At 45.7% G+C, this 17,636-nt stretch overlaps 4 protein-coding genes across 6 annotated transcripts; 2 read left to right on the forward strand and 2 right to left on the reverse strand.

Moving 5' to 3' along the window:
- Positions 1-233: 233 nt before the first annotated feature.
- Positions 234-1,664, reverse strand: GL218_04383 (uncharacterized protein; the record flags this gene model as incomplete). The annotated part of the gene is made up of 4 exons (XM_033580984.1): positions 234-391; positions 446-1,005; positions 1,053-1,542; positions 1,610-1,664. The coding sequence occupies 4 exons, from the start codon at positions 1,662-1,664 to the stop codon at positions 234-236; spliced, it is 1,263 nt and encodes a 420-aa protein (XP_033435342.1).
- Positions 1,665-2,679: 1,015 nt separating this feature from the next.
- GL218_04384 (60S ribosomal protein L43) lies at positions 2,680-3,210 on the forward strand (the record flags this gene model as incomplete). Its single annotated transcript, XM_033580985.1, has 3 exons — positions 2,680-2,729; positions 2,913-3,077; positions 3,147-3,210. 3 exons carry the CDS (start codon positions 2,680-2,682, stop codon positions 3,208-3,210), a joined length of 279 nt encoding a protein of 92 aa, XP_033435351.1.
- Positions 3,211-6,501: 3,291 nt separating this feature from the next.
- GL218_04385 (uncharacterized protein) lies at positions 6,502-8,523 on the forward strand (the record flags this gene model as incomplete). The annotated part of the gene is made up of 2 exons (XM_033580986.1): positions 6,502-6,847; positions 6,917-8,523. The coding sequence occupies 2 exons, from the start codon at positions 6,502-6,504 to the stop codon at positions 8,521-8,523; spliced, it is 1,953 nt and encodes a 650-aa protein (XP_033435350.1).
- Positions 8,524-12,564: 4,041 nt separating this feature from the next.
- Positions 12,565-14,939, reverse strand: GL218_04386 (the record flags this gene model as incomplete). 3 transcript variants are annotated; one of them, XM_033580988.1, is made up of 3 exons in its annotated part: positions 12,565-13,224; positions 13,315-13,690; positions 14,521-14,939. In XM_033580988.1, the coding sequence occupies 3 exons, from the start codon at positions 14,937-14,939 to the stop codon at positions 12,565-12,567; spliced, it is 1,455 nt and encodes a 484-aa protein (XP_033435349.1). The 3 variants fall into 3 exon arrangements, with proteins under 3 accessions (XP_033435349.1, XP_033435348.1, XP_033435347.1); XM_033580989.1 differs by lacking the exon at positions 14,521-14,939 and having other exon boundaries at positions 13,315-13,731; XM_033580987.1 differs by lacking the exons at positions 12,565-13,224; positions 13,315-13,690 and having other exon boundaries at positions 14,517-14,939.
- Between the last annotated feature and the right edge of the window lie 2,697 nt (positions 14,940-17,636).

Genomic DNA, 17,636 nt, shown 5'->3' on the forward strand with positions numbered 1-17,636 from the left:
CAAATAGTTTAAAGGGAGCCTCAAGATGGAACAACTCCAGCCCATTACTTATTCTTAGAATAATTCCGATCATATGCATAACATAACCTTCGCCTGCTTAACAGATTACCAGTTCCGGGTCATTCTTTGACCTTCCACAATCATAGATGCCAAATCCTAACGCCGGCCATATGAAGCCGAAATAACGCCCTTCGGCTTATTATGGACAAATGCAGAACGCAGCCAAGAGAGAACTATGCGTCAATAATCTTCGACTCTAATTTGAATCCAGCATCATTCAAACGGTCGATATATCCCTGGCCTAAACATGCAGGGGTATAAATACCTCCTGCGAGGTTGAGGTCGTCTTGTAATATTGTGCAGGCAGCTTGGCTAACAAACATCGCAGTCACTATGCCAGTTGTTAGCTTATAAGTTACATCTGACCGGAGAGTTGGGTACTTACAATAATACAATCCACCACTATATTCAGCCTTACACCACGCTTGCTTGCCGATGCTAGGTTGGACGTCTGGCGTTGCGATTCCTTGGAACTGGATATACTCTTTTGCCTGCTCTTCTTTACTTGTTCCCTCGCCGGGCTGATAGACGAAGTTGCGCATTAACTTTCGAATTGGCGAGCAGAACATAAGCAATGCGCCGCTGACTATAAGGGTATAGTGCATCGCCATACCACTGAGGTGGTTTTTTGCTCTTATAAATTCCCGGTAAGTAAAGTTTGGTCCATAGAACTGCTTCTGCAACGATGACTCCTCTTTGAACAGGCCCCATGTACGCTGCACAACTGCAGTGTTGGTCCCGGCAGTCATGGAGGTTGACATGAGTCCAAGCTTGGGGATGGTATATAAGCCTGTTAGCTTTGAAAGCAACGAAGACTTAGGGGCTTGTTTCGAGTTCGGGACAGGAGATATAGCATATGGTTTGTGAGATTGAACTACTTCTTTCCAGTGGAAGACGTCGAAGAGCCCTAGAAGTGTATGGAGAGTACCACCTGACGGTGCACCACTATATTATGTTAACTTCCCGCCAGTATAATTGGGCTGATGACTTACTGTATCTCATGTATTTTAACCACAACGTCGCTCACCGGGGCTGAGAGCTCAGATCGGATGAGTGATGCCATAGAGAAGGTCATTAAATCCGACGGAGCAGATTCGATGGCGGCCTGGGGGAACATGCAAGCACCCGTTGCCTTTGCGGATGCTTCATACTTCTTAATCATAGATGCGTGCCAAACAGCCTCTCCAGTGCAATCGAAATAATGAGTGCCAGCTTCTGCGCAAGCCTTGAAGGCAAACTCTCCGTATTTTGCATACGGACCAACTGTCGTAACGAGCGCAAAGGTCTTTTTGGCCAGCGCCTCAAGATCTGCGTTATTGAGACCACATATCTCAATCTCTGGGGGCTGACGGTCAGAGTTCAAGGCTTTGCATTCTTGAATTACGTTCCGCAGCTTGTCAGTAGATCGGCCGGCTATCGCCCATTTTAGATCTGTTGGGAAGTGGGTTGTGATATGTTCGGCAATCAGTGACCCGGTATAGCCTACCAACGATTAGCCGTTCGAATATACTTAATCTTCTATATGGTAGCCATTAAGCAGTTAATTTACCAGTTGCACCGAACACCACAAGGTCATATTGACGAGGGTGTTTCTTGAAAGACATTATGAGTTTTGGTCGAGGACGATGCAATTAGGACAAATATAAGTAGATAAGAAAAAGTATGAAGAGAAGATACACTCGACCAGGTAGGTATCAACGTAGGTCTTCGCTCGAGGTAAGACGCTCCTTTATAATGAAGGAGATACCTATTATACTTGCGATACAGATGATACTTGAGCTAGAGACTGAGGAAGCATGAAATATGTGGCCAGTATTTTTCTATTAGGGTTATAATATATAGATAGATAATACAGTACACGCAGATCAGGGCGTTTGATATTCCCTTCTTCCATTTCCGGCACCGCCTCTGATAAAACTAAGTGATAAACTAGGATACATACAGGAGATACATACAGGAGGCTTTAAAAGCGGTAATCACGGAGCGCAGTTCTAGCTACGAAAGGAATCAAGGCCGTACATACCTCGGCTTCACATCTCCAAATGAAAGAGAGCTCCGGCGTTTCGTGAATATCAATCCGGTGAGAGTACCGTAGGTTTCGGGTAGGTGCCTAAAGAAGTTTAGTTTGTAAGATGATCTCCGCAAGGATAATTTTATGGCAATGTCTCTCCGCCTTGTCTGCTTGTTAGACTCTTAGATGAACCAATGAGATGAATAATTCTTGATCCGTGCTTAAATTCATGCTTAAGCGAATCGGAGTATTTTTTGTATGTTCCGTTTACTTCTAGTCTAATTGGAGAACCATTTGTATGGTTAGTCATTTAAGTCACCTGATCAGCTATCTTATCATAACCTCCCAGCCCCTCCTATGTTCTTTCCCCTTTTTAGCGCACTTATCTAACATGGTCCAAGCTTTTAAATTTTCGTTCGCTTAGACCCTAGTCTGGACCACCAGCCGTACTTTCTCACAAAATCAAAAATTCTAAGCTAGCAACCCACTCAGCAATCTAACCTGGAATTTGATTGAGGAAATTTCCAATTTCGACCACAATCGAAAAACACCCAACCCTTCCATCGTCATTCGCACTCCACGAGCAAACCTCACATCCCTCAGACAAAATGACGAAGCGCACAAAGAAGGTCGGTGTTACCGGAAAGTACGGTACCAGGTAAGTAATTCAAGGTTTTCGTTGGTATCTAATTTAGAGTCCCTCGAGCGGCCATGTCATCGCTGGTGGTCCAACGCGACCGGTCTATTAAGACAAAATTACAATCTTTTAAACACGAAGAAATACGCTCGAGGCGACCTAGTTCCTACGAAGCAAACCGCTGACGATAATCCTCCCGGATAGATACGGTGCCTCGCTCCGAAAGCAGGTCAAGAAGATGGAAATCACCCAGCACGCCAAGTACACCTGCACGTTCTGCGGCAAGGTTTCCGTCAAGCGTCACTCCGTCGGTATCTGGGACTGCAAGTCGTGTGGAAAGACCGTTGCCGGAGGAGCCTACACTGTCTCGTATGTTGAACTGCAATATGAACTCCGCTAGAAGGGCGAGAGACGTCGGTGCTAACATTCGCGTTACAGGACCGCTGCTGCGGCTGCTATGCGATCAACGCTGCGAAGATTGAGGGAGATCCAGGAGGTTTAGACGTGATGCGAGGGGGAACGGCTATTTTCTTTGCATTTGGCTTCGGTGTACGGGAATACGGAATTTTCTACGCAAACCATGAAGGGTCATGACGACGATGGATGAATTCCCTTAGTAGGCATCAGTGCGATCGCCTACGGATCATCGATCATAACCAAATGCCAACAAGAATTACTATGAACAAAATATCCTGATTGTCGGAGTCGCATTATACGGCCCGGTCTTATCTAATAATGCTCTTATGTGAAACCTGCTTCTCAATATTGCCTAAGGACCCGTCATCTTGACTTTATCGTCGGATCTACGCTTTTCGAGTCATCGATTCGATCGAGAGTTGTTGGCGAGGGTCGCTTTAATTGATTATCCTAGGCATCTACTCTCGTTCGAGATATCGACTGACCTTGGAAGACCCAGCACGTATTAAATGTGAGGATATTTGACGCCAGGGCGGCAGGTGCATATTGGAGAGCAATAGTGCGGCTTGAGGACTTTTATCCTTGCCTAACTGCTATACGCTCGAATTTGAGCCCAACCGCCCCTGGCGCAGGTATGTCGTCAATCCTGTTTACTTGCATGAGCCATTTAGCTGCCTAGTAGACTTATTCCTCAAATAGGATTCATGTTGACGCAAAGTCGCAAGGCAACGCTCATAAGACAAGTGTCACGTTGAGAGGCAATCGTCTCCGAACTATATGCAGTTGGATAAGCTGCTCGGCTCGAGTGCGAATTACCGAATTCCCAAGATAGGTATAAAAAGCCCCGATCCTCATCGTATTCTCGCCTCATCCCGTAATCGGCTATCAAAGTCCGGACCTAGCTTGTTTACTTATCCCACCGCACAAGACTTTTATCTGAGGTATAGGCACCGGTCCGTTTGATTACTACTAATATATAGTCTCCAACTGGTTTATATATTTTATCGTTGGCCTGGAGGACTGTACCTGAAGTCGAGGTTATTCCTGTTTCGGCAAATTATAGATCCCGTGGTACATATTTAGGATAACCGAAAGAGCCGGAACCTGGAGTTTTTGGCTCCCTCTCAACAAGGACGTTGAGATTTCTAACTAGGTATCGGCGGGTTTGAGAATCGGGTCATACGTAAGATGTAAGTGGGTAAGAATTACACCGGAACATACCACCTTACCAAGGGGAGAAGGTTGAATGTTGTATGAAGAATATCCATGGCCAATCCTCGTGAGTGCTGACTGGTCAACTATTCGGAACGTCAAGGGGAAGGCGAGTAACGCCGCATTAGCTGCAACATTGCTGCATGACCAGTAGGTACCTAACCTAAGGCTTCTTACTACTAACTTTGGAAAGGAAATCTGCTTATCCGTATCCGTACTATTCACTGTGCACTTACTACCAACATTGAACCCTGCCTCTTATTTTATCTTATACGACTTATACGTACTTTACCTTTGACACAATCTACCTATACGCATCTGCATATTTGCATATCTGCACATCTACACAGTACTTACCTATCTAAGGTATATCTCCTATGCTAATATTCATACCACTAAGAGGGACCCTGTTGGCACCTGGCGAACTGATATCGAATTGGAAAGTCGCAGATGCGCTTGGCACGATTTAACACCAAACTTTCTTCGTCTCTATTTATAATTTTCCACATTTCGTCATGAAAGCTTTAGGGATTTATCTCATAGTTTTCTAAATACCGGCGTCTAGATTCGGATCTGGTAATCTCAAGCAGTTCAAGCGACTTACCATTCAAGTTCCGGTGGGTTGAGCCGAAAAGTATAGGTACCTTGTACAAATTTCGTGCACGAGACAGCAATGACACCGACACCGACAACGACAGCCACTATTCGACTCGTCTTTGGCCCACCCTTGGGTTCATACTACTACTATTAGAAGTCAAGAGGTACATAACTTGCGACCTACGTACCTAAGGTAGGCAGTCCCTAAGTACATAGTCATCAGCTGTCCTCCTTCCCCCCCTTCTCTTCCAAGGTCTATTTCTTACGAAGCCCTAGTGCCTGGATTGCCTTGAATTAGGTACAGAGGAAGTTGTGACTCCCCATGTCCACTTCAGCTCTCACTGAGAAAGTACTAAAAAGAAAGTACCGAGTACGAAATACAAAATACCCCCCATTAAAAAAGGGTCCAGGGTTCAGTTGGCGTCACCTGATTGGATCCGGCACGGTTTTCTTGGGTGACGCTTGGACCATAATAAGGTGGCAGCGCTAAATGACAAAATTCCACGCGCTTTCAGCACCCCTCTATTCTCTTTTGACCTTTCTATCAATTGTGTCAACCACCTTGAAGTTCAAATCCACACTCCGCGCCCACTTCAGTGTTCCTAGTAACCCACCTAACACCATAACAAGGCAAGGCAAGTGGCATAACGATATACAGAAAAAGGCTACATTTGTCCAATTCCTCTGTTTGGCTTTTTCTCCGTGGAATAGTCATCAGTCACCTGTCACTTATTTTTCTCTATTCCAAAAAATTGAAATCCATACCAAAACCAAAACTACCTAACCTAAACCTAGCATCTATCCTTCTTCCCATCGAATTCACTTCACCCCCTTGTCCTCTCCTTGGTTTATCAGTTTATCTACATACACATTAAGAGTTGTCTAAGCTCCAAAAACGCAGCAAACTACAACACAGTATTAATTCGTTCAAATTTCCGTCACATTTCGTTTCTGAACAAAGCTCGGTTTAACTGGTCAGCCAAGAATAAGCCGTTTATTCCATTTATTCTCTCTAGACACAACACACATCATAGCAAAACCTTGGAAGCTCTCCGGAGTCGATTCATTCTTCTAAACTTAAAAGTCAGAAGGGGTGATCGTGAAGCAACGGAATTGGCCACCCAATACTTAGCTCGTTTTCCAATCATCCTTCTAGTTTCCCTCCAATAAGACACCATACGCAACTTACTTGGGGTACGCATCATCGTCATTTACCTTAATACTGCCTTTTATTATCCGGTCCCATCTATTCTCTTTACTATCTACATTACCTACCTAAGTTACTATACTACCTGCCTACCTGCACCACTCTATCGCTTTTGCTCAACCCACCCCCTTCGAGTATTATCGACGACTCCCACCTTATCAATCTACGAATCCACACAGTCCGTTTCGAGCCCACCCACCAAGCTATTACATTGTGCTTTTAATAACGAATTAACGATCACCCATTTCAAAGGGGTTTTACTGCTCAGGTCTAGGCTGCAGCAAATCTTAAATTCAGACTTACATCAAGTCACTTATATGTTGTATTCTCAACATCGACAATCCATGAAAATCTGCCCCGATGGCTGATCAATGTATTGTCTGTCTAGAAAATCTAGACGTTCAATCGTCATCCTCGCCGTCGCAATTGTATATACCTTTAGAAGGTGATGTGCCGCCGAGCTCCTCGTCCCCCATAAAAACGTCCGAAGTTACAAATGCTCTGGCACGATTATCACCGGGGTCTCCACTAGGAAGCACATCTAGCGCTGCCCACCAAAACGATGAAGAACATAAAATCGCCGTCATTCAAGTTTGTGGACATGCTTTACATGATGCTTGTTTACGAGAATGGACTGGAAAGGCGAACAGCTGTCCGATTTGTCGCCAAGCATTCTACTTGGTGCATGTCTATGATAAAGTTGGAGGTAAGTTAGAAGCGTTGCGATTCTGGCTGCATCCTTTCGGAACGAGAAGCTAACCAAGTCTCCCGCTAGGTACCCAATTATCCTCTTATAAAGTAGAAGATAAGAAGCAAGTTGTCGAATTCGATCCGCAAGCATGGCTTGACGACAATCCCGAAGTAGAAGAGGCAACGAGGCCGTGTCCCATCTGCGATCGAACCGATCACGAAGATGTGCTCCTGCTCTGTGACAACTGCGATGCACCATATCATACATATTGTGTAGGCCTCGAAAGCGTGCCTCGAGGGCACTGGTTCTGCTTAGAATGCATAGACACTGGCGCAGATTTTCTGGCCACCGAGCTCCAAGATGCGGACTTCACAGAAGTTAGCCTTTCCGACGGCAATTCTAATTTTTTGCCACGGACTCAGGCTAGCATGCGACGGGCCAGGCAGCAAGCCCGTTCAAACGAGTGGCAGGGCGCATGGGGTCAAATTGCAGGTCGGGTTTGGGACGCGTTAAACCTCGATCTGGACAATCATGATGACGATGAAGCTATGCGCAACTTCCGACGATCACAGCAGCGATTGGAAAGAGAGCAACGCGAGCATCAGCGATGGCAACAGCGTTTCAATATCGCCAGCCGCCTTGGAGCCCACGATGTGTTCGTAAATAACATATCGAATATAGTAGTGCCCGTGCAGCGGCCCCCACCGCCACCTCCTCCTCAGGAGACGGCGGAAGAGAAGCAGGCCTGGGGTGCGCTGGAGAAGGCTATGGAGGCCACCAATCCTAATCGTCCGACATCGAGTCACAGAAAGCGAAAGTCTCGTTCCGTGACTGCGTCTCCAATTGAACCGCCCCAGCAACCAGAACGTAAGCTAAAACGACCTCGAACAAGAAGAGCTCCCACCATAGGAGAAGCCTCATCGTCTAGTCGCCCCTCTATACAAACCAACCAACCTATATTAGATGGGCCGAATTCAAATCCCACGTCTGCCCAATTTAGTAATGGCGAGGCCCCTTCATTCCTCTCTTCTTTGTTAAAGGAAGTTGAAATGAGTGCGCCATCTGACGACGAGAATGTCCGTCCACTCTTCACATTTTCGAAACCAATACCGGACCCATCATCACCGGCTTCATCTCCTTCCCCGTCAGCTTTCAGCAGTCCTCGAGCTCTATCGACTACGCCCCCGCCACGTGCGATTAACGATCGCCCGGGCTCGCCCCTGTCCCTCAGCTCACATATCGAACCGATCTATCCACCTACGAATTTCTTGGCAAACCGAGGTAATGGGGATCATAGCGATTCAGATTCGGGATCCCGCTTGCGGACACATCGGCCTCAGAACAATAGGGCAAGCGGTAGTTGTCCCGAAATTCGGCAGCCTCGGCCTCAACGACAACGACCGACACCCACTAATGGGTATCTATCACGGTCGCAAGATACTAGTCCAACACGTGGAGCATTGCCATTTGAGATGAAGGAGAGCATAAGTGGGATCGTTAAGGACGCCCTCAAACCTCACTGGAAATCCGGGCATATTACGGCGGATCAGTACGCCTCTATTAATCGTGATCTGAGCCATAAGCTGTATAAGGAGGTTTCGGAGGATTCTCTTAACGAGGATGCTCGGCAACGCTTCGAGAAGATTGCAACTAAGGAGGTAGCAAAGGCGATCGCAGATCTCAAGGCGTAATAGGGATGGTCACGATTTTGTCACAACGAAGAACAAGAACAAATGGACATGGACACTGGGCATTTTGCGTGGCGTTTTACGGCTTACTGGGCATCATTGGAAGTTTCGGGTGACCTATAGAGCCATTGATGTTATCAAGATACCCTTGCGCGGAGTACTCTGCTTTAGCTCCGGAGGTGGTTAGCCCTCGGATGCACCTCCTTTTTCTTGCATACGCGACGGCGTTCGGCATGGGATAAGCAAACCTCTGTAGAGGTACGGACGGACAACATGATGCATATCGGTAAGGTTTGAGCTTTTTTCTCATCTTTTAATCCGGGAAGACCCTTTCGGGAGACTTCTACTGGTATTTCATATTAATAGGAGGTTCGAATTTTGGACGTGTATAAGTACAGCATTAGACTAGGGGGTGGGAAGAATAGGAATTCATACTTGACATTTAATGTCATACTTTTTTTTTTTGCTGATCAAGTATCCTAAGTGATTGGTTCAATCATAGACTATGCTTCGTCTGTTAAATTTGAAACATGTATGCGTACCTAGTTAGAGAACACATGGCGAAGTAAGACTGGTCGCCTTGCACCGTTTCATAAAGTCTCGGGTCTCGGGTCTCGGTTTAATAAGGCGTAAAGTGCCGGAGTAAATAAACCAGGAGGATAAGTCATCCAGTCATCATCACATGTCTGCTTGAGTTTACTGCCCGCTCAGCTGATATGTACCCAATGTACGGAAGTCGCCTTCAAAAGTTTTGTCCATAGGTCGGCCCTTGTCAGCTTGGCAAGTCTTGGCAACAACTGTCGGCCGTATACCAAATGTACTCCTTTTTATACCTCATTTTCATCTATTTATTTAACCTCAAATATGTAAGATATAATATTAAGATTTATACCGAAATAGATTTGAGCTTTTATATTTACGATATATTTAAAGGCTATATTTTATAAAATATATTTGGTTGTGTAGTCATTTATATAAGAAATGGTAGATTCCAATATACTTCATGATTTTTGAGTGCCAAGTGGATCAAGCTACTTAGCAGCTGTTCGACAGCTGTGGCCAAGGCTGACAGCTGTTTGGTATGGACAAAACTTTTGAAGGCGACTTCCGTAATCCGTACCTACATCCATTGGTACAGGTACCTAAGTAACTCCGTACATCGTATTATAAAGCCACATGTGGCTCTCTCCAGCCCTGCCTACTTAGCGTGTGACCCACATTAAGTTTTCTCATATATTTTCACTTTGAGATTTAGCCCGTTTTTCTTCTTTTCCTCTTTTTATTATAACCAAGGCATCAATCCTTATCATCAGACCTTTTCTCATACTCCCAAGATGTCCTGACCATTTACGTGTGCCGAGAGCGAAGCTTCGAGCAGCCTTTTTTCGCTAGCAGTACCTGCAATTTGTGACACTGGGTTCGCTGTTAGATAGACGCTGCTGACATTTTAATTGTTTATTGCTTTTTTTTTTATAGTTTTGTGCGATGTGTGGAGTAGATATATTAGCTGTATATGGATATATGTATGTCTGTATTGTGTTAAGTCGGTCGGGCTGTCCGTGATTGCACGAGGTTCGGCTTTGCGGTCGACAGGTGGGTTGTATGTGGCTGGCTGGCTGGAGTTGTGCGAGAGAGTTCACCTGTGAGTGGTGAGTGATAGCCTATTCTGAATAGTAGATAGGATATCTTACGTATCGTACGACAGAGCAAAGCTACTTAGATATTTACGTTGCATATAGTATATAGATGGATATGCGTTTTCTTTGTATATACACCTTTGATAATGCGGCTTGTGTTTTACGAGCGTCCGGCTAACGATACTATTGGGTGTGCGAACTCGTTCTCATATCCGTCATAAGTCTTACTATACATACCTATGTAATAACTACACGTGATATCGTGCTTATATTATATCTTATCCATTGCCGGGTAATAGTTCTCATGTAATACATCCGGCATCTCATATACCCGGCAGTGTTCTCGGTCATTACGCTGTCCGGGTGAGATTAAGTGTCTTATATTGCGAATTAAAAGCCACACATCCAATCCCGAGCATATAGTCGAAATTAGGAGCATGGATTGTGGTAGAATATTTATATACAAAACGGCGAAACTCACTCCCGCCACCATTCCTCTCAAGTCATGGATGCTTGTCATGTTTATTGTTAGTCTGCTGCACTAAGATGAAGTCACCCTGCAAATTGGCAATACGACGAAGCCTTACGCTTACACTATAAAAATATTATGCTATGAGCAGTCCACAAGGGTTCTCAAGTACGTACTTCATCAAGTAGTCAAGGCAGGGAGAGAATTATAAATATATTGTGTATTGAAATAATAATTATCAATATTAAGAACTGGTCATTTTTCAAACCAGACTGGTTCTAAGGGCGTATACTTGTGTTCAGATAGTATCACGATTGCCTCGTAGCTCAATGCGACTTTGCATTGCTTAGGCATAGACAGCCTGCTGTAGCCTGCTTGACGAGCGATACTACCTAAACTGCGGATGGCGAATCAACATTCGTAGCGTCAGAGCCTGACGTCTATCAGGTTACCTAGTTTATTAAACTCTTGCCAACAAGGTAACGGAAAATTGACAGCCTTGAGTATCACTGTAGTTGTATTGAGATGACATTTATTTATTGATGAATTTATATCGTTAGATATGACAACAGTAGGAACATATCTGTACTAGCATAGAGTAGCCTCGGATAATTCAGTTATCATCCTCATCTATCATATTTCTCGAGGTCTCCTTCCGATTCCTTACACTTGCCTCCAAACACTCAGACGTATACTACCTTCTCTCCTCATCTACATTCCCCAAGCCTCGTTATCATGGCCATAGGCCATCATAAGTGCTATCAGCAACCTCCCAACTCAGTTCTCTACTTAACAACCCTCGAAACAAAGCCCGTAGGTACCTAGTCATGCCTGATCCAAGACAGATATGTCTTCCCCGGACTCAATATGCGGTTGGCCAGTTCTATCTTTCATAGAATATGAAGACTATAGAATATAAGCGAAAAGAACTAATATCTACATTGTATGGTATTTCCCAAAAAGGAGATTGAGAGAGAAGGGTAAGGGAGAGGATAAAACGAGGTAATGGACCAAGAGAGAGAGACAATAATATAAATTTCATTGCACTGGTAGTAAATACCAGAGAACCGCCTTCGTGTTGCTTTTTATTGCTGGCTCTCTCATTCCCCCTTTTACTTCAATCCCTATTTAGTATATGATCTAGACAATGTACATACTCTACACATTCCACACTATCATATCGTGTATAACTTTCGTCGTTAGGGGAATATCTCCCGTCTCTCTGTTTAAAGTACTATTAGCCGTGCTACTCGGAGGCTTTGCGAGATACTACGGGCCGTTGCAACTTAAGAGAAACCTGCTCTCGAATGACCTAGAAGAAGTTGCCCTCTATTGCATGTAGCTCACCTACTAGGCCACAGTAGCACCTAGTGAATCGGTAGTTGTTCGTACTGTGATAGATAGGAATACATCTCTTGACTGGTATTTCCATTAGTAAATCCTTCAATAGGATAACAGGGTATAGCGCCGAAGTCTTTGTGTCTCCCTATTTCGCCCTCCACCGCACACCACGCACATCATATATCATATCAATCAGCTGAAGTCACCATCACAAGTACAATAACGTCCAGTTCGAGGGCCTCGTAAAACTTGGGCAGAAGAGTCGTATTTTATTTATAATAGTCGCTCGGACTGCTCATGATACAAGCTTGCGCTGCAACCCATCTCAAATGCTTTCGAAAAATTCCAGCCTGGGTATTCCTCCAATCTTACCACTGACTTGACGCCGTGTTTATTGGTTCTTGTGCAAAATAAGTTGCTCAGCATAATAATTATGACGATAGTGGGGCAAATATCCGCTATATCGTCCATCCAACCATTCCCATGCTTTTAATAATCAATGGGCTTCTGACTTATCCCGATAAAAAAGAGGCCAGGTATACGTATAAAGTCCGTATGCAAGTCCCTCATATCGGTTTCTCATGTGCAACGGTCGCGTCACGTCTTGGCACCCCCTCCACCCGGCGGATCTTCGTCGCTATCGGCAGACCCGGAACTCAACTTCCTACCTTCAGCTCTGAGCGCGGCCCCCTCGTTTAGCTCCATCTTATGGAGTCTCTCTCTAAGAAGCTCCTCGCCCGGTCTGACATCGAACTCTCCTTCGGAATCCGAGTCCGAATCTTCTTGGTCTGGCGACTTCTTCTCGGCAGGTAAACCGCCCTTGTTTACTATTGCAAGGGCTTCCTTCGATACCTCCGGCGCGGGTCGACGGCCGAAATTCTTTAGTAAGCTGTTGGGATCGATGGGTTTGATAGTTGGATCGTACGCTGCTGGCAGCCCAACAGCTACTGCAACACGATGTGCTTCTTCGTCTGGGGTGAGATTAGGTTCTAGCTCGTATACGCTACTGTTCTCGCTATCGGCTTCATGTGGTTGACCTAGCAGCATTTGCGCATAACTTTGCCTAGATGGGTCATGCGCTCGCTTCACCTTTTTTTTCACGCGCTTCTCATTAGGGCGCACGACAACAACAGGCACTGGTGAGTATTGCAAGCAGTACTTCGAAAAAGAACTACGATTCACGAGGAACCCCTGGACTCCATCAAGGCTTCTACCCTTCGTACCAACGATCAACATGGATGGCTGATACATTTTGATCTAGTACGGCTCAGGTTAGCACTGACATTCTAATTCGAAACTGGACGGTAGCGTGCGATGAGCTACGGGCTGACCAGTAGGGGTACTAACAAGATGCTGGAACGTGTTGTGCAGTTTTCCAACGGCGTATTCTAAAATTAGGCCAATTGCTCGGTTCTGCGTATTCTTCGACTGTATTGATTCCATCAGAACCTTGGCATCTTCTTGGTACGCCTTATCCGTAAGGCGGACCTGGGTTTCGATTACGCGGACGCATATAATCTCGTCACCATCATCGACTAATTCGTCTAGTAGCCATTGCAAAGCATGATCGGAATACGAGTTGTCGTCTACGCCGACCATAAAGGTGCGGTGTCGTCGTCTAAACTGAAAACCCGCATGGCGGTAGTTGAGGGTGAACGAGATGGGATTATACTCTGTTGATTCGCCAAGGGGGATGTTGTCGAAGGCTACATGGGATTCGAACCTTTGTGAGCGAGGTGACTCGGTTAGCGTCTCGGTTGCCATTAGTTAGACGAGTGGTAGAGAAAAGAAGTAGTGGGTAAGAAACAGGAGAGAGGTTGGTGATACAGCGAAATGGGTCCGTCAAAGGGACCTTTTTGCGCGAAATTCGACCAACATCTGAAAGGGGAAGGAAGACTTGTGATTTTCAGTCCAGCGGCCACTAAAACGCATAGCTTTGCTGCGCCTTCGTCATCTAAAAGATCGAGGTACTTGCTAAAGTACGGGGTTTGGCCTTGGGATGACATGTGGGGGATTATAGTGAGCGGGGTAGTATCGGACGAGTCGACGAATAGGGGCTGCTTTAGAGTAGGTCGCGCGAGTAAGAAACCGGACTAGCTTGACGATCCTCACTGGAACGACATGCGACCATAATGGAAGACCAGTCCTTTTATCAGTTCTCGGCAACCACCCAAGTTGTAGGCATTATCATGTCTCGAGAGCCTATACAAATAACGACAAGCCACGCGGAATACATTAGACCTCTCCTAGTCAACAAACGCTGTTATTATTCCTTGAAGGGTCGAGTATCCTGCGGCTTCGGAGTTCTCAAGCGGGCCTATGATGTAATAGTACGACGAAATTTGCTCTTCGGTCGCAAAAGAGTTTCCGCCAAGAAGTGCGATCGCGTCGGCACCCTCGCCCGAATAGCCTTAGGGGCTATGATGTAGCAGCTTCGTGGCTACCCTTGCATTCGAAGAGTCTCGGCGTAAATAGAGCAAAATATGCATGTGCATACTTGTGTGAAGAGTGGATGGGAAAATACATTAAAAAAATAAAATTATCTCGACTTACCTACGGTGCGGCGGAGATGCTGCCCGGATTCGATTTCCAGCATGCGGTTTCTTCAGACCTTGAGGAAGCGATGGGTGTCGAGGGGGTGCAAAGGATATAGACGAGATAGATGCCTTCCTAGATGGAGGACCACTACTCCCCGTACTAGAGGCCGTCTCGCCTGGAGTAGTTGCGCTCGCATCTCCCGTGCTTTCAGCTATCTCCTTGCCCTTGCCCTTGCCCTTGGGTTCGGTAGCGGCCCGTTGCACTAAGCCCGCGCGTGGAGTGCTCCTTGCGCTATCCTGCGTTGAGCTAGAACGGGAGAGTGGACTTGTTCTCTTATCGAGAGAGAAGTAATCCGTCTTCTTAGTACTTGGTTGTGATTTGGGAGAGACGTCGCTCCCGGTGCTTCTAGCCGGGGTAGGTAAACCTCCGGACATCTTCTCTTCTTTCCCCGAAATGAACTAAAGTGATTAAGGTAGCGCCTATACAGATACTATCGATACCTTACTCACGTTGCCTCAGTAAGAGGGCGGAGGAGGCAGTTTCGTACTGACGGCATTGAGCGCGGATAGTCCAAGATGAAACTCAAAGGGATAGCCTCGGGGCTATCCGTCTTCGAGATGGTCTGATAGCCGCGTGGAAGACAAAGCAGGCCTGAGTCTCGAAAGGTCGAATCGACGAGCCACGTGGTATAACAAGGATGCGAGATACCGGAAGATATTGATGGTGGAACACGAGACGGATGATTGGTGGGTGGTATGTTTAGTTAAGTGACAGCCATCCAGGCCTTACAGCAACCGGTTATGGAGGTGTCCTGTCTATGGATCGCAAGAAAGTAAATTAGCTGGGGGGCGTCACGATCGTTCCCGTTGGAGTATTACCAGAGGACAACTATTAAGGAAAATGAACGTTTTTAAAAACAAACGCTTCGGGTTAAGGTAGCTTAGTGTAAAGCGAGAGTGGTCAAAAGTGAGGGATAGGTTAGGTACGTATGGATGATGTCGTACGTTTTGGCTAAGGTGACTTGGTGACTTGCTAAGGATGACTTGGCTTCCGTTGCAATCGTGGGAGCTTCGAGATTCTTCAGCCCGTTTTGTCTCGAGTAAGAAAAGCTTAGTTGAGGGAAGAAAGCTTGGCCGTGTTAAGTTTCGGAGGGCGGATTGGCGCGTAGTTGTAGGCAGACGGGTTGCTTTTAATGATGTATCTTTTGGAAACAAGTGGGTACAAAATGCACTTGATATTTAAACGAGAGAGTAGGTACGTACAGTAAACTTGTAAAAGTATTATGAGTGACAACAACAACTATGAATTGTGATGAATTGCTGGTTTAAAAAAAAACAGCAGTTGAGTCAGGCTTCTTTTTTAAAAGAGGTGAAGGAATCTGGATAAGGCGGCCATGGGAGGAGCGGGCTAGATGTACATATGAGGTAAAGGGTAGTTTACAATAGAGAAGGCACAGGAAATACCAAGTAGAGAAGTAGTAGTAGGTAGTAGGTAGTGGATAGTGGGCTTGTAGGGGCTGTATAGGGCCTGTAGCTGCCCCGGGCGATGTTCTTTTTTTCTTAAACCTTGGTACGCACAAAAATGGGAAAGAGTAGAGCTGGAGCCAAGAGCTTAAACCTTGCGGCAGATGACGGCGCGTTTCCAGATTTTCCTATTTTTACACGCTACCACAGGGAACTAGAAGGACTAAATAGATACTTATACCATACGCGTCTTAATGCTTGTGGTTTGGGTAATTACTCGTATTAGACTAACTATCTCGGTACCCAACGTACCTAATAGCAGCTACCTTAGGTACCTGTTCTAGTACCTAATGTTAGGTACATTAATTACCTAGGTAGGTATATTAGGTACCTAAACTAGCCCGTTACCGTTAGCACCCCGGTTTATGCATCTATAGGCGTACAGGTACATGTACTATGTATGTATGCACTATGCTCAAAACATGTACATTGGCCGCATACATTGAATGTAAGTCATCTTGCCTCCGCCTAATCTAAATTCTAAAGAAGCATCAATTGATCTTCCTCTCACGCTTCGAGGTTGTTTTCGTCTTACCTTTCGCTTTTTTCCCTTTTTATTCCATTCGTCCAATCGCAACATGTCAACAACTTGCGGCAGACACTCCAATGCGACGTCAGGCAAGCGTAATCGTCAGATCAGCCAGCAAAGCTTTTGTTTTGAAGCCGATATCCCGTATCCTATATCCTAAATGGGTATCTCAAATCTACCTTGTGTAAAACTCCCGTCAACTTCTTGCAGCGGCATACGACAACTGCCTTAAGCATCCAGTCATCACTACCTTGTACTCGTCATCATGTCTCTGGTTACCCTTTCGGTATATGTGAGGACAACGAAGTACCGATGTCAGCAATGACAGCAACACAGTAATAACAATACAATGACAACAACAATTATAACAATAGCAATAGCAATAGCAATCGATTAAGTATTGTTACTGTACCACCATGTATTCATATAAAATTGATAATACCAAGGCTTCGTCCACAGCGTCTGCGGCTAGAAGCCAACTGCACTCCCAGACAGGCGGGTTAGGGCCAAGAAGGGACATTCACCCCTCCTCGCCTTATCCTCCTCTCCAATCCTTCCATCTTCAATACTGGACGTATCCAGAAGGTAGCTCTAGGAACTAGGCTCTACGTACGTCCGTATTGTAAATTTCTTCCTATCAGGCACGCAATTCAGAATCAAGGCTCTAGGACTACAGTAACTACCGATGTGGCTTACACATGGTTGTCTGCGCGCGAGGCCTGCCTCCGCTTTTTAACTTACCTGCCTACTTAAATAATTATGTATCGTGATAGTCAAGATCCGCAAAGTCTTCGTCCGAGCCGAGAAACATACATGGTAGATACCTACTCCAAGAAATAGAAAAGGGTACCAAGACCATGGGGATTAGCAAAACGAACACACAAGACACACGGGAGTAGTACAATCTCGTGCTCTTGGCGAACTTGGCGCATAGCTCGCGTAGCCAAGACGTTGACGGGCAAGGATAGCTTTCCTTTCCAACACTTCCTACCCTGATGACACATCTGTGCAACTCCTGCGGGAGAGTTAACAAGGAAATATGGGCGCATAGCACGACAGTTGCTCTGACTGGGGGCGCC

The sequence above is a fragment of the Daldinia childiae genome (assembly GCF_008694065.1).
Source record: "Daldinia childiae strain JS-1345 chromosome Unknown Scaffold4, whole genome shotgun sequence".
Classification (NCBI taxonomy): Eukaryota; Fungi; Ascomycota; class Sordariomycetes; order Xylariales; family Hypoxylaceae; genus Daldinia; species Daldinia childiae.